The sequence below is a fragment of the Microchirus variegatus genome (assembly GCF_963457635.1).
Source record: "Microchirus variegatus genome assembly, chromosome: 13".
In the NCBI taxonomy this organism is placed as follows: Eukaryota; Metazoa; Chordata; class Actinopteri; order Pleuronectiformes; family Soleidae; genus Microchirus; species Microchirus variegatus.
The window spans coordinates 27707186-27732500 of record NC_139814.1 but is presented as its reverse complement, the minus strand read 5'-3'; the positions used below and the strand labels follow the sequence as shown (position 1 = coordinate 27732500).

The 25315-nt window shown below is 31.0% G+C and overlaps 1 protein-coding gene across 1 annotated transcript in view; it reads left to right on the top strand.

Moving 5' to 3' along the window:
• The window catches only part of LOC310935700 (protein MTSS 1-like), a gene marked incomplete at both ends in the record, with an annotated part of 59103 nt that overhangs the window by 21283 nt on the left and 12505 nt on the right, over nucleotides 1-25315 (top strand). The window contains one exon of the mRNA XM_083899634.1: nucleotides 14310-14532. Coding sequence (XP_083755760.1) covers nucleotides 14310-14532 — 223 coding nt within the window. The remainder of the gene's footprint in view (nucleotides 1-14309; nucleotides 14533-25315) is intronic.

The window sequence follows — 25315 nt, the reverse complement described above, 5'->3', positions numbered from 1 at the left end:
CACATTTTGGACTTTAAAAAAAAATTCTAAATTTTTTTCTGATTTTGGACGACATAGTATAGTATGACCTTTTTGTCCAATTTTGGACCAAATTTTTTTTTTTCTAAAAAATTGTCAGATTTTGGACGAAATAGTGAAGTATGACATTGAGGTTTAAGACATATTATAGTAAGACGTTTTGGTCACATTTTGGGCAAAACAATTTTTTCAAAAATATTATCCAATTTTGGACGACATAGTAAAGTATGACGTTTTTGTCAAATTTTGGACCAAAATGTTTTTTTCAAAAAAATGGTCAGATTTTGGACAAAATAGTGTAGTATGACATTGTGGTTGATAACATAGTATAGTATGACGTTTTGGTCACATTTTGGACTAAAAAAAAAATTCTACATTTTTTTCCGATTTTGGACGACATAGTATAGTATGACCTTTTTGTCAAATTCTGGACCAAATTTTTTTTTTCCAAAGAAATTGTCAGATTTTGGGACGAAATAGTGTAGTATGACTTTTTGGTCTATGACATAGTATAGTATGACGTTTTGGTCACATTTTGGACTTTAAAAAAAAATTCTAAATTTTTTTCTGATTTTGGACGACATAGTATAGTATGACGTTTTTGTCCAATTTTGGACCAAAATTCTTTTTCTCAAAAAAATGGTCAGATTTTGGACGAAATAGTGTAGTATGACATTGAGGTCTACGACATAGTATAGTATGACGTTTTGGTCACATTTTGGACTAAAAAAAAAATTCTACATTTTTTTCCGATTTTGGACGACATAGTATAGTATGACCTTTTTGTCCAATTTTGGACCAAATTTCTTTTTTTCAACAAAATGGTCAGATTTTGGACGAAATAGTGTAGTATGACATTGAGGTCGACGACATAGTATAGTATGACGTTTTGGTCACATTTTGGACAAAAAAAAAAAATTATACATTTTTTTCCGATTTTGGACGACATAGTATAGTAAGACCTTTTTGTCCAATTTTGGACCAAATTTCTTTTTTTTCAAAAAAATTGTCAGATTTTGAACGAAATAGTGTAGTATGACATTGAGGTTTAAGACATAGTATAGAAAGACGTTTTGGTCACATTTTGGGCAAAACAATTTTTTCAAAAATATTATCCAATTTTGGACGACATATTTAAGTATGACGTTTTTGTCAAATTTTGCACCAAAATGTTTTTTTCAAAAAAATGGTCAGATTTTGGACAAAATAGTGTAGTATGACATTGTGGTTGACAACATAGTATAGTATGACGTTTTGGTCACATTTTGGACTAAAAAAAAAAATTCTACATTTTTTTCCGATTTTGGACGACATAGTATAGTATGACCTTTTTGTCAAATTTTGGACCAAAATTCTTTTTCTCAAAAAAATTGTCAGATTTTGGACGAAATAGTGTAGTATGACATTGAGGTTGACGACATAGTATAGTATGACGTTTTAGTCACATTTCGGCCAAAAGAAAATTAAAAAAAAAAAATCCGAATTTGGACGACAAAGTATAGTATGTCGTTTTTGTCAAATTTTGGACCAAATCTTTTTTTTTTCAAAAAAATGGTCAGATTTTGGACGAAATAGTGTAGTATGACATTGAGGTCGACGACATAGTATAGTATGACGTTTTAGTCACATTTCGGCCAAAAGAAAATTACAAAAAAAAAATCCGAATTTGGACGACATAGTATAGTATGACGTTTTTGTCAAATTTTGGACCAAAATTCTTTTTTCCAAAAAAATGGTCAGATTTTGGACGAAATAGTGTAGTATGACATTGAGGTCGACGACATAGTATAGTATGACGTTTTGGTCACATTTTGGACAAAAAAAAAAAATTCTACATTTTTTTCTGATTTTGGACGACATAGTATAGTATGACCTTTTTGTCCAATTTTGGACCAAATTTTTTTTTTTCAAAAAAATTGTCAGATTTTGGACGAAATAGTGTAGTATGACATTGAGGTTTAAGACATAGTATAGTAAGACGTTTTGGTCACATTTTGGGCAAAACAATTTTTTCAAAAATATTATCCAATTTTGGACGACATAGTAAAGTATGACGTTTTTGTCAAATTTTGCACCAAAATGTTTTTTTCAAAAAAATGGTCAGATTTTGGACAAAATAGTGTAGTATGACATTGTGGTTGACAACATAGTAAAGTATGACGTTTTGGTCACATTTCGGCCAAAAGAAAATTTCAAAAAAAAAATCCGAATTTGGACCACATAGTATAGTATGTCGTTTTTGTCAAATTTTGGACCAAATTTTTTTTTTTCCAAAGAAATTGTCAGATTTTGGACGAAATAGTGTAGTATGACCTTCTGGTCTATGACATAGTATAGTATGACGTTTTGGTCACATTTTGGACTTTAAAAAAAAATTCTAAATTTTTTTCCGATTTTGGACGACATAGTATAGTATGACCTTTTTGTAAAATTCTGGACCAAATTTTTTTTTTCCAAAGAAATTGTCAGATTTTGGACGAAATAGTGTAGTATGACCTTTTGGTCTATGACATAGTATAGTATGACGTTTTGGTCACATTTTGGACTTTAAAAAGAAATTCTAAATTTTTTTCTGATTTTGGAGGACATAGTATAGTATGACCTTTTTGTCCAATTTTGGACCAAATTTTTTTTTTTCAAAAAAATTGTCAGATTTTGGACGAAATAGTGTAGTATGACATTGAGGTTTAAGACATAGTATAGTAAGACGTTTTGGTCACATTTTGGGCAAAACAATTTTTTCAAAAATATTATCCAATTTTGGACGACATAGTAAAGTATGACGTTTTTGTCAAATTTTGCACCAAAATGTTTTTTTCAAAAAAATGGTCAGATTTTGGACGAAATAGTGTAGTATGACATTGAGGTCTACGACATAGTATAGTATGACGTTTTGGTCACATTTTGGACTAAAAAAAAAAATTCTACATTTTTTTCCGATTTTGGACGACATAGTATAGTATGACCTTTTTGTCCAATTTTGGACCAAATTTCTTTTTTTCAACAAAATGGTCAGATTTTGGACGAAATAGTGTAGTATGACATTGAGGTCGACGACATAGTATAGTATGACGTTTTAGTCACATTTCGGCCAAAAGAAAATTACAAAAAAAAAATCCGAATTTGGACGACATAGTATAGTATGTCGTTTTTGTCAAATTTTTCTCTATTACTTTTGATGGCATATTATCAGTCATTGTATATAAACACAGATGATGATGATGTGTGACCTCAGAAATGTGCTGCCGAAACCCGGGATTGAACCAGGGACCTTCAGATCTTCAGTCTGACGCTCTCCCAACTGAGCTATTTCGGCACGTTGGATAATTTGTTGTGAGCTACTTTGTCACTCTTTTTTTACAATTTTGGACAGAAAAATTGTTGACATAGTATAGTATGACGTTTTGGTCCAATTTTGGACCAAAATTCTTTTTTTCAAAAAAATGGTCAGATTTTGGACGAAATAGTGTAGTATGACATTGAGGTCGACGACATAGTATAGTATGACGTTTTGGTCACATTTTGGACAAAAAAAAAAAATTCTACATTTTTTTCTGATTTTGGACGACATAGTATAGTATGACCTTTTTGTCCAATTTTGGACCAAATTTTTTTTTTTCAAAAAAATTGTCAGATTTTGGACGAAATAGTGTAGTATGACATTGAGGTTTAAGACATAGTATAGTAAGACGTTTTGGTCACATTTTGGGCAAAACAATTTTTTCAAAAATATTATCCAATTTTGGACGACAAAGTAAAGTATGACGTTTTTGTCAAATTTTGCACCAAAATGTTTTTTTCAAAAAAATGGTCAGATTTTGGACAAAATAGTGTAGTATGACATTGTGGTTGACAACATAGTATAGTATGACGTTTTGGTCACATCTCGGCCAAAAGAAAATTTCAAAAAAAAAATCCGAATTTGGACCACATAGTATAGTATGTCGTTTTTGTCAAATTTTGGACCAAATTTTTTTTTTCCAAAGAAATCGTCAGATTTTGGACGAAATAGTGTAGTATGACATTGTGGTTGATAACATAGTATAGTATGACGTTTTGGTCACATTTTGGACTAAAAAAAAAATTCTACATTTGTTTCCAATTTGGGCGAAATAGTATAGTATGACCTTTTTGTCAAATTCTGGACCAAATTTTTTTTTTCAAGAGAAATTGTCAGATTTTGGACGAAATAGTGTAGTATGACTTTTTGGTCTATGACATAGTATAGTATGACGTTTTGGTCACATTTTGGACTTTAAAAAGAAATTCTAAATTTTTTTCTGATTTTGGAGGACATAGTATAGTATGACCTTTTTGTCCAATTTTGGACCAAGTTTTTTTTTTTCAAAAAAATTTTCAGATTTTGGACGAAATAGTGTTGTATGACATTGAGGTTTAAGACATAGTATAGTAAGACGTTTTGGTCACATTTTGGGCAAAACAATTTTTTCAAAAATATTATCCAATTTTGGACGACATAGTAAAGTATGACGTTTTTGTCAAATTTTGCACCAAAATGTTTTTTTCAAAAAAATGGTCAGATTTTGGACAAAATAGTGTAGTATGACATTGTGGTTGACAACATAGTATAGTATGACGTTTTGGTCACATTTTGGACTAAAAAAAAAAATTCTACATTTTTTTCCGATTTTGGACGACATAGTATAGTATGACCTTTTTGTCAAATTTTGGACCAAAATTCTTTTTCTCAAAAAAATGGTCAGATTTTGGACGAAATAGTGTAGTATGACATTGAGGTTGACGACATAGTATAGTATGACGTTTTAGTCACATTTCGGCCAAAAGAAAATTTCAAAAAAAAATCCGAATTTGGACGACATAGTATAGTATGTCGTTTTTGTCAAATTTTGGACCAAATCTTTTTTTTTTTTCAAAAAAATGGTCAGATTTTGGACAAAATAGTGTAGTATGACATTGAGGTCGACGACATAGTATAGTATGACGTTTTGGTCACATTTTGGACTAAAAAAAAAAATTCTACATTTTTTTCCGATTTTGGACGACATAGTATAGTATGACCTTTTTGTCCAATTTTGGACCAAATTTATTTTTTTCAAAGAAATTGTCAGATTTTGGACGAAATAGTGAAGTATGACATTGAGGTTTAAGACATATTATAGTAAGACGTTTTGGTCACATTTTGGGCAAAACAATTTTTTCAAAAATATTATCCAATTTTGGACGACATAGTAAAGTATGACGTTTTTGTCAAATTTTGGACCAAAATGTTTTTTTCAAAAAAATGGTCAGATTTTGGACAAAATAGTGTAGTATGACATTGTGGTTGATAACATAGTATAGTATGACGTTTTGGTCACATTTTGGACTAAAAAAAAAATTCTACATTTGTTTCCGATTTTGGACGACATAGTATAGTATGACCTTTTTGTCAAATTCTGGACCAAAGTTTTTTTTTTCAAGAGAAATTGTCAGATTTTGGACGAAATAGTGTAGTATGACTTTTTGGTCTATGACATAGTATAGTATGACGTTTTGGTCACATTTTGGACTTTAAAAAAAAAATCTAAATCTTTTTTCTGATTTTGGACGACATAGTATAGTATGACGTTTTTGTCAAATTTTGGACCAAAATTCTTTTTCTCAAAAAAATGGTCAGATTTTGGACGAAATAGTGTAGTATGACATTGAGGTCTACGACATAGTATAGTATGACGTTTTGGTCAAATTTTGGACTAAAAAAAAAAATTCTACATTTTTTTCCGATTTTGGACGACATAGTATAGTATGACCTTTTTGTCCAATTTTGGACCAAATTTCTTTTTTTCAACAAAATGGTCAGATTTTGGACGAAATAGTGTAGTATGACATTGAGGTCGACGACATAGTATAGTATGACGTTTTAGTCACATTTCGGCCAAAAGAAAATTACAAAAAAAAAATCCGAATTTGGACGACATAGTATAGTATGTCGTTTTTGTCAAATTTTTCTCTATTACTTTTGATGGCTTATTATCAGTCATTGTATATAAACACAGATGATGATGATGTGTGACCTCAGAAATGTGCTGCCGAAATCCGGGATTGAACCAGGGACCGTCAGATCTTCGGTCTGACGCTCTCCCAACTGAGCTATTTCGGCACGTTGGTAGTTTGTTGTGAGCTAGTTTGTCACTCTTTTTTTACAATTTTGGACAGAAAAATTGTTGACATAGTATAGTATGACGTTTTGGTCCAATTTTGGACCAAAATTCTTTTTTTCAAAAAAATGGTCAGATTTTGGACGAAATAGTGTAGTATGACATTGAGGTCGACGACATAGTATAGTATGACGTTTTGGTCACATTTTGGACAAAAAAAAAAAATTCTACATTTTTTTCTGATTTTGGACGACATAGTATAGTATGACCTTTTTGTCCAATTTTGGACCAAATTTTTTTTTTTCAAAAAAATTGTCAGATTTTGGACGAAATAGTGTAGTATGACATTGAGGTTTAAGACATAGTATAGTAAGACGTTTTGGTCACATTTTGGGCAAAACAATTTTTTCAAAAATATTATCCAATTTTGGACGACATAGTAAAGTATGACGTTTTTGTCAAATTTTGCACCAAAATGTTTTTTTCAAAAAAATGGTCAGATTTTGGACAAAATAGTGTAGTATGACATTGTGGTTGACAACATAGTATAGTATGACGTTTTGGTCACATTTCGGCCAAAAGAAAATTTCAAAAAAAAAATCCGAATTTGGACCACATAGTATAGTATGTCGTTTTTGTCAAATTTTGGACCAAATTTTTTTTTTCCAAAGAAATTGTCAGATTTTGGACGAAATAGTGTAGTATGACCTTTTGGTCTATGACATAGTATAGTATGACGTTTTGGTCACATTTTGGACTTTAAAAAAAAATTCTAAATTTTTTTCCGATTTTGGACGACATAGTATAGTATGACCTTTTTGTCAAATTCTGGACCAAATTTTTTTTTTCCAAAGAAATTGTCAGATTTTGGACGAAATAGTGTAGTATGACCTTTTGGTCTATGACATAGTATAGTATGACGTTTTGGTCACATTTTGGACTTTAAAAAGAAATTCTAAATTTTTTTCTGATTTTGGAGGACATAGTATAGTATGACCTTTTTGTCCAATTTTGGACCAAATTTTTTTTTTTCAAAAAAATTGTCAGATTTTGGACGAAATAGTGTAGTATGACATTGAGGTTTAAGACATAGTATAGTAAGACGTTTTGGTCACATTTTGGGCAAAACAATTTTTTCAAAAATATTATCCAATTTTGGACGACATAGTAAAGTATGACGTTTTTGTGAAATTTTGCACCAAAATGTTTTTTTCAAAAAAATGGTCAGATTTTGGACAAAATAGTGTAGTATGACATTGTGGTTGACAACATAGTATAGTATGACGTTTTGGTCACATTTTGGACTAAAAAAAAAAATTCTACATTTTTTTCCGATTTTGGACTACATAGTATAGTATGACCTTTTTGTCAAATTTTGGACCAAAATTCTTTTTCTCAAAAAAATGGTCAGATTTTGGACGAAATAGTGTAGTATGACATTGAGGTTGACGACGTAGTATAGTATGACGTTTTAGTCACATTTCGGCCAAAAGAAAATTTCAAAAAAAAAATCCGAATTTGGACGACATAGTATAGTATGTCGTTTTTGTCAAATTTTGGACCAAATCTTTTTTTTTTCTTCAAAAAAATGGTCAGATTTTGGACAAAATAGTGTAGTATGACATTGAGGTCGACGACATAGTATAGTATGACGTTTTGGTCACATTTTGGACTAAAAAAAAAAATTCTACATTTTTTTCCGATTTTGGACGACATAGTATAGTATGACCTTTTTGTCCAATTTTGGACCAAATTTTTTTTTTTCAAAGAAATTGTCAGATTTTGGACGAAATAGTGAAGTATGACATTGAGGTTTAAGACATATTATAGTAAGACGTTTTGGTCACATTTTGGGCAAAACAATTTTTTCAAAAATATTATCCAATTTTGGACGACATAGTAAAGTATGACGTTTTTGTCAAATTTTGGACCAAAATGTTTTTTTCAAAAAAATGGTCAGATTTTGGACAAAATAGTGTAGTATGACATTGTGGTTGACAACATAGTATAGTATGACGTTTTGGTCACATTTTGGACTAAAAAAAAAAATTCTACATTTTTTTCCGATTTTGGACGACATAGTATAGTATGACCTTTTTGTCAAATTTTGGACCAAAATTCTTTTTCTCAAAAAAATGGTCAGATTTTGGACGAAATAGTGTAGTATGACATTGAGGTTGACGACATAGTAAAGTATGACGTTTTAGTCACATTTCGGCCAAAAGAAAATTTCAAAAAAAAAATCCGAATTTGGACGACATAGTATAGTATGACCTTTTTGTCAAATTTTGGACCAAAATTCTTTTTCTCAAAAAAATGGTCAGATTTTGGACGAAATAGTGTAGTATGACATTGAGGTCGACGACATAGTATAGTATGACGTTTTGGTCACATTTTGGACTAAAAAAAAAAATTCTACATTTTTTTCCGATTTTGGACGACATAGTATAGTATGACCTTTTTGTCCAATTTTGGACCAAATTTTTTTTTTTCAAAAAAATTGTCAGATTTTGGACGAAATAGTGAAGTATGACATTGAGGTTTAAGACATATTATAGTAAGACGTTTTGGTCACATTTTGGGCAAAACAATTTTTTCAAAAATATTATCCAATTTTGGACGACATAGTAAAGTATGACGTTTTTGTCAAATTTTGGACCAAAATGTTTTTTTCAAAAAAATGGTCAGATTTTGGACAAAATAGTGTAGTATGACATTGTGGTTGATAACATAGTATAGTATGACGTTTTGGTCACATTTTGAACTAAAAAAAAAATTCTACATTTTTTTCCGATTTTGGACGACATAGTATAGTATGACCTTTTTGTCCAATTTTGGACCAAATTTCTTTTTTTCAACAAAATGGTCAGATTTTGGACGAAATAGTGTAGTATGACATTGAGGTCGACGACATAGTATAGTATGACGTTTTGGTCACATTTTGGACAAAAAAAAAAAATTCTACATTTTTTTCTGATTTTGGACGACATAGTATAGTATGACCTTTTTGTCCAATTTTGGACCAAATTTTTTTTTTCAAAAAAATTGTCAGATTTTGGACGAAATAGTGTAGTATGACATTGAGGTTTAAGACATAGTATAGTAAGACGTTTTAGTCACATTTCGGCCAAAAGAAAATTTCAAAAAAAAATCCGAATTTGGACGACATAGTATAGTATGTCGTTTTTGTCAAATTTTGGACCAAATCTTTTTTTTTTTCAAAAAAATGGTCAGATTTTGGACAAAATAGTGTAGTATGACATTGAGGTCGACGACATAGTATAGTATGACGTTTTGGTCACATTTTGGACTAAAAAAAAAAATTCTACATTTTTTTCCGATTTTGGACGACATAGTATAGTATGACCTTTTTGTCCAATTTTGGACCAAATTTATTTTTTTCAAAGAAATTGTCAGATTTTGGACGAAATAGTGAAGTATGACATTGAGGTTTAAGACATATTATAGTAAGACGTTTTGGTCACATTTTGGGCAAAACAATTTTTTCAAAAATATTATCCAATTTTGGACGACATAGTAAAGTATGACGTTTTTGTCAAATTTTGGACCAAAATGTTTTTTTCAAAAAAATGGTCAGATTTTGGACAAAATAGTGTAGTATGACATTGTGGTTGATAACATAGTATAGTATGACGTTTTGGTCACATTTTGGACTAAAAAAAAAATTCTACATTTGTTTCCGATTTTGGACGACATAGTATAGTATGACCTTTTTGTCAAATTCTGGACCAAAGTTTTTTTTTTCAAGAGAAATTGTCAGATTTTGGACGAAATAGTGTAGTATGACTTTTTGGTCTATGACATAGTATAGTATGACGTTTTGGTCACATTTTGGACTTTAAAAAAAAAATCTAAATCTTTTTTCTGATTTTGGACGACATAGTATAGTATGACGTTTTTGTCAAATTTTGGACCAAAATTCTTTTTCTCAAAAAAATGGTCAGATTTTGGACGAAATAGTGTAGTATGACTTGAGGTCTACGACATAGTATAGTATGACGTTTTGGTCAAATTTTGGACTAAAAAAAAAAATTCTACATTTTTTTCCGATTTTGGACGACATAGTATAGTATGACCTTTTTGTCCAATTTTGGACCAAATTTCTTTTTTTCAACAAAATGGTCAGATTTTGGACGAAATAGTGTAGTATGACATTGAGGTCGACGACATAGTATAGTATGACGTTTTAGTCACATTTCGGCCAAAAGAAAATTACAAAAAAAAAATCCGAATTTGGACGACATAGTATAGTATGTCGTTTTTGTCAAATTTTTCTCTATTACTTTTGATGGCTTATTATCAGTCATTGTATATAAACACAGATGATGATGATGTGTGACCTCAGAAATGTGCTGCCGAAATCCGGGATTGAACCAGGGACCGTCAGATCTTCGGTCTGACGCTCTCCCAACTGAGCTATTTCGGCACGTTGGTAGTTTGTTGTGAGCTAGTTTGTCACTCTTTTTTTACAATTTTGGACAGAAAAATTGTTGACATAGTATAGTATGACGTTTTGGTCCAATTTTGGACCAAAATTCTTTTTTTCAAAAAAATGGTCAGATTTTGGACGAAATAGTGTAGTATGACATTGAGGTCGACGACATAGTATAGTATGACGTTTTGGTCACATTTTGGACAAAAAAAAAAAATTCTACATTTTTTTCTGATTTTGGACGACATAGTATAGTATGACCTTTTTGTCCAATTTTGGACCAAATTTTTTTTTTTCAAAAAAATTGTCAGATTTTGGACGAAATAGTGTAGTATGACATTGAGGTTTAAGACATAGTATAGTAAGACGTTTTGGTCACATTTTGGGCAAAACAATTTTTTCAAAAATATTATCCAATTTTGGACGACATAGTAAAGTATGACGTTTTTGTCAAATTTTGCACCAAAATGTTTTTTTCAAAAAAATGGTCAGATTTTGGACAAAATAGTGTAGTATGACATTGTGGTTGACAACATAGTATAGTATGACGTTTTGGTCACATTTCGGCCAAAAGAAAATTTCAAAAAAAAAATCCGAATTTGGACCACATAGTATAGTATGTCGTTTTTGTCAAATTTTGGACCAAATTTTTTTTTTCCAAAGAAATTGTCAGATTTTGGACGAAATAGTGTAGTATGACCTTTTGGTCTATGACATAGTATAGTATGACGTTTTGGTCACATTTTGGACTTTAAAAAAAAATTCTAAATTTTTTTCCGATTTTGGACGACATAGTATAGTATGACCTTTTTGTCAAATTCTGGACCAAATTTTTTTTTTCCAAAGAAATTGTCAGATTTTGGACGAAATAGTGTAGTATGACCTTTTGGTCTATGACATAGTATAGTATGACGTTTTGGTCACATTTTGGACTTTAAAAAGAAATTCTAAATTTTTTTCTGATTTTGGAGGACATAGTATAGTATGACCTTTTTGTCCAATTTTGGACCAAATTTTTTTTTTTCAAAAAAATTGTCAGATTTTGGACGAAATAGTGTAGTATGACATTGAGGTTTAAGACATAGTATAGTAAGACGTTTTGGTCACATTTTGGGCAAAACAATTTTTTCAAAAATATTATCCAATTTTGGACGACATAGTAAAGTATGACGTTTTTGTGAAATTTTGCACCAAAATGTTTTTTTCAAAAAAATGGTCAGATTTTGGACAAAATAGTGTAGTATGACATTGTGGTTGACAACATAGTATAGTATGACGTTTTGGTCACATTTTGGACTAAAAAAAAAAATTCTACATTTTTTTCCGATTTTGGACTACATAGTATAGTATGACCTTTTTGTCAAATTTTGGACCAAAATTCTTTTTCTCAAAAAAATGGTCAGATTTTGGACGAAATAGTGTAGTATGACATTGAGGTTGACGACGTAGTATAGTATGACGTTTTAGTCACATTTCGGCCAAAAGAAAATTTCAAAAAAAAAATCCGAATTTGGACGACATAGTATAGTATGTCGTTTTTGTCAAATTTTGGACCAAATCTTTTTTTTTTCTTCAAAAAAATGGTCAGATTTTGGACAAAATAGTGTAGTATGACATTGAGGTCGACGACATAGTATAGTATGACGTTTTGGTCACATTTTGGACTAAAAAAAAAAATTCTACATTTTTTTCCGATTTTGGACGACATAGTATAGTATGACCTTTTTGTCCAATTTTGGACCAAATTTTTTTTTTTCAAAGAAATTGTCAGATTTTGGACGAAATAGTGAAGTATGACATTGAGGTTTAAGACATATTATAGTAAGACGTTTTGGTCACATTTTGGGCAAAACAATTTTTTCAAAAATATTATCCAATTTTGGACGACATAGTAAAGTATGACGTTTTTGTCAAATTTTGGACCAAAATGTTTTTTTCAAAAAAATGGTCAGATTTTGGACAAAATAGTGTAGTATGACATTGTGGTTGACAACATAGTATAGTATGACGTTTTGGTCACATTTTGGACTAAAAAAAAAAATTCTACATTTTTTTCCGATTTTGGACGACATAGTATAGTATGACCTTTTTGTCAAATTTTGGACCAAAATTCTTTTTCTCAAAAAAATGGTCAGATTTTGGACGAAATAGTGTAGTATGACATTGAGGTTGACGACATAGTAAAGTATGACGTTTTAGTCACATTTCGGCCAAAAGAAAATTTCAAAAAAAAAATCCGAATTTGGACGACATAGTATAGTATGACCTTTTTGTCAAATTTTGGACCAAAATTCTTTTTCTCAAAAAAATGGTCAGATTTTGGACGAAATAGTGTAGTATGACATTGAGGTCGACGACATAGTATAGTATGACGTTTTGGTCACATTTTGGACTAAAAAAAAAAATTCTACATTTTTTTCCGATTTTGGACGACATAGTATAGTATGACCTTTTTGTCCAATTTTGGACCAAATTTTTTTTTTTCAAAAAAATTGTCAGATTTTGGACGAAATAGTGAAGTATGACATTGAGGTTTAAGACATATTATAGTAAGACGTTTTGGTCACATTTTGGGCAAAACAATTTTTTCAAAAATATTATCCAATTTTGGACGACATAGTAAAGTATGACGTTTTTGTCAAATTTTGGACCAAAATGTTTTTTTCAAAAAAATGGTCAGATTTTGGACAAAATAGTGTAGTATGACATTGTGGTTGATAACATAGTATAGTATGACGTTTTGGTCACATTTTGAACTAAAAAAAAAATTCTACATTTTTTTCCGATTTTGGACGACATAGTATAGTATGACCTTTTTGTCCAATTTTGGACCAAATTTCTTTTTTTCAACAAAATGGTCAGATTTTGGACGAAATAGTGTAGTATGACATTGAGGTCGACGACATAGTATAGTATGACGTTTTGGTCACATTTTGGACAAAAAAAAAAAATTCTACATTTTTTTCTGATTTTGGACGACATAGTATAGTATGACCTTTTTGTCCAATTTTGGACCAAATTTTTTTTTTTCAAAAAAATTGTCAGATTTTGGACGAAATAGTGTAGTATGACATTGAGGTTTAAGACATAGTATAGTAAGACGTTTTAGTCACATTTCGGCCAAAAGAAAATTACAAAAAAAAAATCCGAATTTGGACGACATAGTATAGTATGTCGTTTTTGTCAAATTTTTCTAGATTACTTTTGATGGCTTATTATCAGTCATTGTATATAAACACAGATGATGATGATGTGTGACCTCAGAAATGTGCTGCCGAAACCCGGGATTGAACCAGGGACCTTCAGATCTTCAGTCTGACGCTCTCCCAACTGAGCTATTTCGGCACATTTGTGTGTTTTATCGTGCTATTTTGTTACTCTTTTGTCCAATTTTGGACAGAAAAATTGTTGGACTTTACAAGGATGGACAACATTATATAATTCGACGTTTTGGTCACATTTTGGACTAAAAAAAGTTTTTCCCAAAAATTGACACATTTTGGACGACATAGTATCGTGTGACGTGTTTGTCAAATTTTGGACAAATTTATTTTTTGGATTTTTTGGTCTCAATTTTGATGACACACTGACCTTTGACTATTTGGACGACAAACTATGAACGCTCTAAAATGACAGTTTCGTAGGTCGTCTTTGTTGCTGCAGTGTGAACAGTGTGTCGTCTTAGCAGTAACAGCGCCCCCTGTCTGTGTGTTTTGCAGCAGTCTGAACAGCGTGAACAGCAGCGACTCTCGCTCCAGTGGATCTCACTCTCACTCGCCGACGTCTCACTTTCGTTTCCGAGCGTCTTCTTCGTCTTCGTCTCTTCTTCCTCAACAAACTCCCGCTCGACTTTCCTCGGTGTCGTCTCACGACTCGGGCTTCGTGTCGCAGGACGCCTTCCAGTCCAAGTCTCCTTCCCCGATGCCTCCAGAGGCAGCACAGGTGAGCTGTGACCACAGGAGGGCGCTCTGACCTCATCACACTGACTTCACCTGACTTCATATTCTCAACGACAGAACATAGACAGATTTTTCATATAGCAAAAATAACAAAAGTCAATTTTAAATAGTTTAAAAACTTTAAAATAAACATTAAAGTCTAGTATTTTAAGTTAAAAAACTTTATTTCTGTAAGTTTAGCACAGAAACCTGAATTTGTATTTATATACATATATGTATGTATATATTTATGTATATATAAATTCAACAAAAATCGATTTTATATTTTATTAAAACCATAAAATGAAAACTAAATTCAAGTATAATAAACGATCAACTATATCTTTTAGATTTAAACAAAATCCTGAATTGTAAAATCTTGTTAAGAACAAAAATTCTACATTTTGCATTAAAACCGTTAAATTTAAAATCAATGAGAATTTGCAAATTTGCATTAATCTTATCTTATATATGCAAAAATGTATAGCATTTTTAAGTTGTAAAATTAATAAGTTTTTAGAGATTTCATAACCATTAAAACAATTACTGTAAAGTGTTAAAAAGATTGTGGCCAATAGAGGGAGCCACTGCAGCTGATAATCTGTCATAATATTCAGGTATAAATAAATATGTATATATATATATATGTATATATATATGTATATATATATATATGTATATATATATACACATATATATATATAGTGTCTGTATGGATTCGATTTTACATTTTTCAAACAACTTTCGCTTGTGAGAAATGTCTTTAGATGTATTTTTTCAACAAATATAGATTTTATATTTTCTTAAAACCATAAAATAAAAACTACACATAATAAACTCTATATCTTATAGATTTAGACAAAATCCTGAATTTTAAAATCTTGTTAAAAGCAAAAATTATACATTTTACATTGAAACAGTGAAATTAACATAATATTCTAGCCTTATATGTTATAAACTCTGTATTGGTGGGTTAAGGACAAAAACATGAATATTAAAAAAGTCAAATAAGAAATATATAATAACAATGATAATCTCAGAAATGAAGAAAACGTTCTCGTCTGAAATTTTTTAGCCAGAAAACAAAGACTTCAAATTTAATTATTTCTTTCGTTCCTAAATGTATTAAATGTCGACATTTTAAAAGTCACATTTTCACCTTCAGTTACACAATGGTTTCGAGCATTACGCTGCCCTCTGTCTGCACGGAGCAGTACTGCAGGCTCAGGACATGCCCCTCCACCCTCCATCCTTCACCTCCAAGATTTTTCAGTTATAGTAATGATAAGGAACGTAAAGGCTAAAATAATGCAAACACTGTGCAACCTCATTAGGCACAACGCAAATGTGTTAAATTGTTTTTTTTGAGAAACTCAGCTCACTGTCAAAGTGCATCAGGGCAAATGGATCATTTCATGATTTTCAAAAATTCATTAAAATGATTCCTTAAAAGATTTGCGAATATTTTCAACTGATCCTTGTTCAGGGTGATGCCGACTATTATGATGGTAAATTTCAAGTCATTCCGAGATACTTTTTGTTTTTTCAAAGAAACTCAGCTCACTGTTTAAGTGCATCAGGACTAATGGATAATTTCCAGATTTTCAAAAATTCATTAAAATTATTCCTTAAGAGATTTGAGAATATTTACAACGGATCCTTGTTCAGGGTGATGTCGACTATTATGATGGTAAATCTCAAGTCATTCCGAGATACTTTTTGTTTTCGAGAAGAAACTCAGCTCACTGTCAAAGTGCATCAGGGCAAATGGATCATTTCAGATTTTCAAAAATTCATTAAAATTATTCCTTAAGAGATTTGCGAATATTTTCAACTGATCCTTGTTCAGGGCGATACCGACTATTATGATGGTAAATTTCAAGTCATTCCAAAATACTTTTTATTTTTTCAAAGAAACTCAGCTCACTGTCAAAGTGCATCAGGACTAATGGATAATTTCCAGATTTTCAAAAATTCATTAAAATTATTCCTTAAGAGGTTTTCAAATATTTTCAACTGATCCTTGTTCAGGGCGATGTCGACTATTATGTTGGTAAATTTCAAGTCATTCCGAGATACTTTTTATTTTTTCAAAGAAACTCAGCTCACTGTCAAAGTGCATCAGGGCTAATGGATCATTTCCTGATTTTCAAAAATTCATTAAAATTATTCCTTAAAAGATTTGCGAATATTTTCAACGGATCTTTGTTCAGAGCGATGCCGACTATTATGATGGTAAATTTCAAGTCATTCCGAGATACTTTTTGTTTTTTCAAAGAAACTCAGCTCACTGTCAAAGTGCATCAGGACTAATGGATAATTTCCAAATTTTCAAAAATTCATTAAAATTATTTCTTAAGAGATTTGAGAATATTTTCAACTGATCCTTGTTCAGGTCGATGTCGACTATTACGATTGTAAATTTCAAGTCATTCTGAGATACTTTTTATTTTTTCAAAGAAACTCAGCTCACTGTCAAAGTGCATCAGGACTAATGGATAATTTCCAGATTTTCAAAAATTCATTAAAATTATTCCTTAAGAGATTTGAGAATATTTTCAACTGATCCTTGTTCAGGGTGATGTCGACTATTACGATGGTAAATTTCAAGTCATTCTGAGATACTTTTTATTTTTTCAAAGAAACAGATCACTGTCAAAGTGCATCAGGGCAAATGGATCATTTCATGATTTTGAAAAATTCATTAAAATTATTCCTTAAGAGATTTGAGAATATTTTCAACGGATCCTTGTTCAGGGTGATGTCGACTATTATGATGGTAAATTTCAAGTCATTCTGAGATACTTTTTATTTTTTCAAAGAAACTCAGCTCACTGTCAAAGTGCATCAGGAATAATGGATAATTTCCAAATTTTCAAAAATTCATTAAAATTATTTCTTAAGAGATTTGAGAATATTTTCAACTGATCCTTGTTCAGGGCGATGTCGACTATTACGATTGTAAATTTCAAGTCATTCTGAGATACTTTTTATTTTTTCAAAGAAACTCAGATCACTGTCAAAGTGCATCAGGGCAAATGGATAATTTCCAGATTTTCAAAAATTCATTAAAATTATTCCTTAAGAGGTTTTCAAATATTTTCAACGGATCCTTGTTCAGGGTGATGTCGACTATTATGATGGTAAATTTCAAGTCATTCCGAGATACTTTTTGTTTTTTCAAAGAAACTCAGCTCACTGTCAAAGTGCATCAGGACTAATGGATAATTTCCAAATTTTCAAAAATTCATTAAAATTATTTCTTAAGAGATTTGAGAATATTTTCAACTGATCCTTGTTCAGGGCGATGTCGACTATTACGATTGTAAATTTCAAGTCATTCTGAGATACTTTTTATTTTTTCAAAGAAACTCAGATCACTGTCAAAGTGCATCAGGGCAAATGGATAATTTCCAGATTTTCAAAAATTCATTAAAATTATTCCTTAAGAGGTTTTCAAATATTTTCAACGGATCCTTGTTCAGGGTGATGTCGACTATTATGATGGTAAATTTCAAGTCATTCCGAAATACTTTTTATTTTTTCAAAGAAACTCAGCTCACTGTCAAAGTGCATCAGGACTAATGGATAATTTCCAGATTTTCAAAAATTCATTAAAATTATTCCTTAAGAGATTTGAGAATATTTTCAACACATCCTTGTTCAGGGCGATGTCGACTATTATGTTGGTAAATTTCAAGTCATTCCGAGATACTTTTTATTTTTTCAAAGAAACTCAGCTCACTGTCAAAGTGCATCAGGGCAAATGGATAATTTCCAGATTTTCAAAAATTCATTAAAATTATTCCTTAAGAGGTTTTCAAATATTTTCAACTGATCCTTGTTCAGGGTGATGTCGACTATTATGATGCTAAATTTCAAGTCATTCTGAGATACTTTTTGTTTTCGAGAGGAAAGTCAGCTCACTGTCAAAGTGCATCAGGGCAAATGGATCATTTTGTGATTTTCAAAAATTCATTAAAATTATTCCTTAAGAGGTTTTCAAATATTTTCAACTGATCCTTGTTCAGAGCGATGAAGACTATTATGATGGTAAATTTCAAGTCATTCTGAGATACTTTTTATTTTTTCAAAGAAACTCAGCTCACTGTCAAAGTGCATTAGGGCAAATGGATCATTTCCTGATTTTCAAAAATTCATTAAAATTATTCCTTAAGAGATTTGCGAATATTTTCAACTGATCCTTGTTCAGGGCGATACCGACTATTATGATGGTAAATTTCAAGTCATTCCGAAATACTTTTTATTTTTTCAAAGAAAGTCAGCTCACTGTCAAAGGGCATCAGGACTAATGGATAATTTCCAGATTTTCAAAAATTCATTAAAATTATTCCTTAAGAGATTTGAGAATATTTTCAACGGATCCTTGTTCAGGGCGATGGCGACTATTATGATGGTAAATCTCAAGTCATTCCGAGATACTTTTTGTTTTCGAGAAGAAACTCAGCTCACTGTCAAAGTGCATCAGGGCAAATGGATCATTTCATGATTTTCAAAAATTCATTAAAATTATTCCTTAAGAGATTTGCGAATATTTTCAACTGATCCTTGTTCAGGGCGATACCGACTATTATGATGGTAAATTTCAAGTCATTCCGAAATACTTTTTATTTTTTCAAAGAAACTCAGCTCGCTGTCAAAGTGCATCAGGGCTAATGGATCATTTCCTGATTTTCAAAAATTCATTAAAATTATTCCTCAAAAGATTTGCGAATATTTTCAACGGATCTTTGTTCAGAGCGATGCCGACTATTATGATGGTAAATTTCAAGTCATTCCGAGATACTTTTTGTTTTTTCAAAGAAACTCAGCTCACTGTCAAAGTGCATCAGGACTAATGGATAATTTCCAGATTTTCAAAAATTCATTAAAATTATTCCTTAAGAGATTTGAGAATATTTTCAACTGATCCTTGTTCAGGGTGATGTCGACTATTACGATGGTAAATTTCAAGTCATTCTGAGATACTTTTTATTTTTTCAAAGAAACAGATCACTGTCAAAGTGCATCAGGGCAAATGGATCATTTCATGATTTTGAAAAATTCATTAAAATTATTCCTTAAGAGATTTGAGAATATTTTCAACGGATCCTTGTTCAGGGTGATGTCGACTATTATGATGGTAAATTTCAAGTCATTCTGAGATACTTTTTATTTTTTCAAAGAAACTCAGCTCACTGTCAAAGTGCATCAGGAATAATGGATAATTTCCAAATTTTCAAAAATTCATTAAAATTATTTCTTAAGAGATTTGAGAATATTTTCAACTGATCCTTGTTCAGGGCGATGTCGACTATTACGATTGTAAATTTCAAGTCATTCTGAGATACTTTTTATTTTTTCAAAGAAACTCAGATCACTGTCAAAGTGCATCAGGGCAAATGGATAATTTCCAGATTTTCAAAAATTCATTAAAATTATTCCTTAAGAGGTTTTCAAATATTTTCAACGGATCCTTGTTCAGGGTGATGTCGACTATTATGATGGTAAATTTCAAGTCATTCCGAGATACTTTTTGTTTTTTCAAAGAAACTCAGCTCACTGTCAAAGTGCATCAGGACTAATGGATAATTTCCAAATTTTCAAAAATTCATTAAAATTATTTCTTAAGAGATTTGAGAATATTTTCAACTGATCCTTGTTCAGGGCGATGTCGACTATTACGATTGTAAATTTCAAGTCATTCTGAGATACTTTTTATTTTTTCAAAGAAACTCAGATCACTGTCAAAGTGCATCAGGGCAAATGGATAATTTCCAGATTTTCAAAAATTCATTAAAATTATTCCTTAAGAGGTTTTCAAATATTTTCAACGGATCCTTGTTCAGGGTGATGTCGACTATTATGATGGTAAATTTCAAGTCATTCCGAAATACTTTTTATTTTTTCAAAGAAACTCAGCTCACTGTCAAAGTGCATCAGGACTAATGGATAATTTCCAGATTTTCAAAAATTCATTAAAATTATTCCTTAAGAGATTTGAGAATATTTTCAACACATCCTTGTTCAGGGCGATGTCGACTATTATGTTGGTAAATTTCAAGTCATTCCGAGATACTTTTTATTTTTTCAAAGAAACTCAGCTCACTGTCAAAGTGCATCAGGGCAAATGGATAATTTCCAGATTTTCAAAAATTCATTAAAATTATTCCTTAAGAGGTTTTCAAATATTTTCAACTGATCCTTGTTCAGGGTGATGTCGACTATTATGATGCTAAATTTCAAGTCATTCTGAGATACTTTTTGTTTTCGAGAAGAAAGTCAGCTCACTGTCAAAGTGCATCAGGGCAAATGGATCATTTTGTGATTTTCAAAAATTCATTAAAATTATTCCTTAAGAGGTTTTCAAATATTTTCAACTGATCCTTGTTCAGAGCGATGAAGACTATTATGATGGTAAATTTCAAGTCATTCTGAGATACTTTTTATTTTTTCAAAGAAACTCAGCTCACTGTCAAAGTGCATTAGGGCAAATGGATCATTTCCTGATTTTCAAAAATTCATTAAAATTATTCCTTAAGAGATTTGCGAATATTTTCAACTGATCCTTGTTCAGGGCGATACCGACTATTATGATGGTAAATTTCAAGTCATTCCGAAATACTTTTTATTTTTTCAAAGAAAGTCAGCTCACTGTCAAAGGGCATCAGGACTAATGGATAATTTCCAGATTTTCAAAAATTCATTAAAATTATTCCTTAAGAGATTTGAGAATATTTTCAACGGATCCTTGTTCAGGGCGATGGCGACTATTATGATGGTAAATCTCAAGTCATTCCGAGATACTTTTTGTTTTCGAGAAGAAACTCAGCTCACTGTCAAAGTGCATCAGGGCAAATGGATCATTTCATGATTTTCAAAAATTCATTAAAATTATTCCTTAAGAGATATGCAAATATTTTCAACTGATCCTTAATCAGGGCAATGTCGACTATTATGATGGTAAATTTCAAGTCATTCCGAGATACTTTTTATTTTTTCAAAGAAACTCACCTCACTGTCAAAGTGCATCAGGGCAAATGGATAATTTCCAGATTTTCAAAAATTCATTAAAATTATTCCTTAAGAGGTTTTCAAATATTTTCAACTGATCCTTGTTCAGGGTGATGCTGACTATTATGATGGTAAATCTCAAGTCATTCCGAGATACTTTTTGTTTTCGAGAAGAAACTCAGCTCACTGTCAAAGTGCATCAGGGCAAATGGATAATTTCATGATTTTCAAAAATTCATTAAAATTATTCCTTAAGAGATTTGCAAATATTTTCAACTGATCCTTGTTCAGGGCGATACCGACTATTATGATGGTAAATTTCAAGTCATTCCGAAATACTTTTTATTTTTTCAAAGAAACTCAGCTCACTGTCAAAGTGCATCAGGGCAAATGGATAAATTCCAGATTTTCAAAAATTCATTAAAATTATTCCTTAAGAGATTTGAGAATATTTTCAACTGATCCTTGTTCAGGTCGATGTCGACTATTACGATTGTAAATTTCAAGTCATTCCGAGATACTTTTTGTTTTTTTGAAGAAACTCAGCTCACTGTCAAAGTGCATCAGGGCAAATGGATAATTTCATGATTTTCAAAAATTCATTAAAATTATTCCTTAAGAGATTTGAGAATATTTTCAACTGATCCTTGTTCAGGGCGATGTCGACTATTATGTTGGTAAATCTCAAGTCATTCCGAGATACTTTTTATTTTTTCAAAGAAACTCAGCTCACTGTCAAAGTGCATCAGGGCAAATGGATAATTTCCAGATTTTCAAAAATTCATTAAAATTATTCCTTAAGAGATATGCAAATATTTTCAACTGATCCTTAATCAGGGCAATGTCGACTATTATGATGGTAAATTTCAAGTCATTCCGAGATACTTTTTATTTTTTCAAAGAAACTCACCTCACTGTCAAAGTGCATCAGGGCAAATGGATAATTTCCAGATTTTCAAAAATTCATTAAAATTATTCCTTAAGAGGTTTTCAAATATTTTCAACTGATCCTTGTTCAGGGTGATGCTGACTATTATGATGGTAAATCTCAAGTCATTCCGAGATACTTTTTGTTTTCGAGAAGAAACTCAGCTCACTGTCAAAGTGCATCAGGGCAAATGAATAATTTCATGATTTTCAAAAATTCATTAAAATTATTTCTTAAAAGATTTGCGAATATTTTCAACGGATCCTTGTTCAGGGCGATGGCGACTATTATGATGGTAAATTTCAAGTCATTCCGAAATACTTTTTATTTTTTCAAAGAAACTCAGCTCACTGTCAAAGTGCATCAGGACTAATGGATAATTTCCAGATTTTCAAAAATTCATTAAAATTATTCCTTAAGAGATTTGAGAATATTTTCAACTGATCCTTGTTCAGGGCGATGTCGACTATTACGATGGTAAATTTCAATTCATTCTGAGATACTTTTTGTTTTTTTGAAGAAACTCAACTCACTGTCAAAGTGCATCAGGGCAAATGGATAATTTCCAGATTTTCAAAAATTCATTAAAATTATTCCTTAAGAGGTTTTCAAATATTTTCAACAGATCCTTGTTCAGAGCGATGTCGACTATTATGATGGTAAATCTCAAGTCATTCCGAGATACTTTTTGTTTTCGAGAAGAAACTCAGCTCACTGTCAAAGTGCATCAGGGCAAATGGATCATTTCATGATTTTCAAAAATTCATTAAAATTATTCCTTAAGAGATATGCAAATATTTTCAACTGATCCTTAATCAGGGCAATGTCGACTATTATGATGGTAAATTTCAAGTCATTCCGAGATACTTTTTATTTTTTCAAAGAAACTCACCTCACTGTCAAAGTGCATCAGGGCAAATGGATAATTTCCAGATTTTCAAAAATTCATTAAAATTATTCCTTAAGAGGTTTTCAAATATTTTCAACTGATCCTTGTTCAGGGTGATGCTGACTATTATGATGGTAAATCTCAAGTCATTCCGAGATACTTTTTGTTTTCGAGAAGAAACTCAGCTCACTGTCAAAGTGCATCAGGGCAAATGGATAATTTCATGATTTTCAAAAATTCATTAAAATTATTCCTTAAGAGATTTGCAAATATTTTCAACTGATCCTTGTTCAGGGCGATACCGACTATTATGATGGTAAATTTCAAGTCATTCCGAAATACTTTTTATTTTTTCAAAGAAACTCAGCTCACTGTCAAAGTGCATCAGGGCAAATGGATAAATTCCAGATTTTCAAAAATTCATTAAAATTATTCCTTAAGAGATTTGAGAATATTTTCAACTGATCCTTGTTCAGGTCGATGTCGACTATTACGATTGTAAATTTCAAGTCATTCCGAGATACTTTTTGTTTTTTTGAAGAAACTCAGCTCACTGTCAAAGTGCATCAGGGCAAATGGATAATTTCATGATTTTCAAAAATTCATTAAAATTATTCCTTAAGAGATTTGAGAATATTTTCAACTGATCCTTGTTCAGGGCGATGTCGACTATTATGTTGGTAAATCTCAAGTCATTCCGAGATACTTTTTATTTTTTCAAAGAAACTCAGCTCACTGTCAAAGTGCATCAGGGCAAATGGATAATTTCCAGATTTTCAAAAATTCATTAAAATTATTCCTTAAGAGATATGCAAATATTTTCAACTGATCCTTAATCAGGGCAATGTCGACTATTATGATGGTAAATTTCAAGTCATTCCGAGATACTTTTTATTTTTTCAAAGAAACTCACCTCACTGTCAAAGTGCATCAGGGCAAATGGATAATTTCCAGATTTTCAAAAATTCATTAAAATTATTCCTTAAGAGGTTTTCAAATATTTTCAACTGATCCTTGTTCAGGGTGATGCTGACTATTATGATGGTAAATCTCAAGTCATTCCGAGATACTTTTTGTTTTCGAGAAGAAACTCAGCTCACTGTCAAAGTGCATCAGGGCAAATGAATAATTTCATGATTTTCAAAAATTCATTAAAATTATTTCTTAAAAGATTTGCGAATATTTTCAACGGATCCTTGTTCAGGGCGATGGCGACTATTATGATGGTAAATTTCAAGTCATTCCGAAATACTTTTTATTTTTTCAAAGAAACTCAGCTCACTGTCAAAGTGCATCAGGACTAATGGATAATTTCCAGATTTTCAAAAATTCATTAAAATTATTCCTTAAGAGATTTGAGAATATTTTCAACTGATCCTTGTTCAGGGCGATGTCGACTATTACGATGGTAAATTTCAATTCATTCTGAGATACTTTTTGTTTTTTTGAAGAAACTCAACTCACTGTCAAAGTGCATCAGGGCAAATGGATAATTTCCAGATTTTCAAAAATTCATTAAAATTATTCCTTAAGAGGTTTTCAAATATTTTCAACAGATCCTTGTTCAGAGCGATGTCGACTATTATGATGGTAAATCTCAAGTCATTCCGAGATACTTTTTGTTTTCGAGAAGAAACTCAGCTCACTGTCAAAGTGCATCAGGGCAAATGGATCATTTCATGATTTTCAAAAATTCATTAAAATTATTCCTTTAGAGATTTGCAAATATTTTCAACTGATCCTTGTTCAGGGCGATACCGACTATTATGATGGTAAATTTCAAGTCATTCCGAAATACTTTTTATTTTTTCAAAGAAACTCAGCTCACTGTCAAAGTGCATCAGGGCAAATGGATAAATTCCAGATTTTCAAAAATTCATTAAAATTATTCCTTAAGAGATTTGAGAATATTTTCAATGGATCCTTGTTCAGGGCGATGCCGACTATTATGATGGT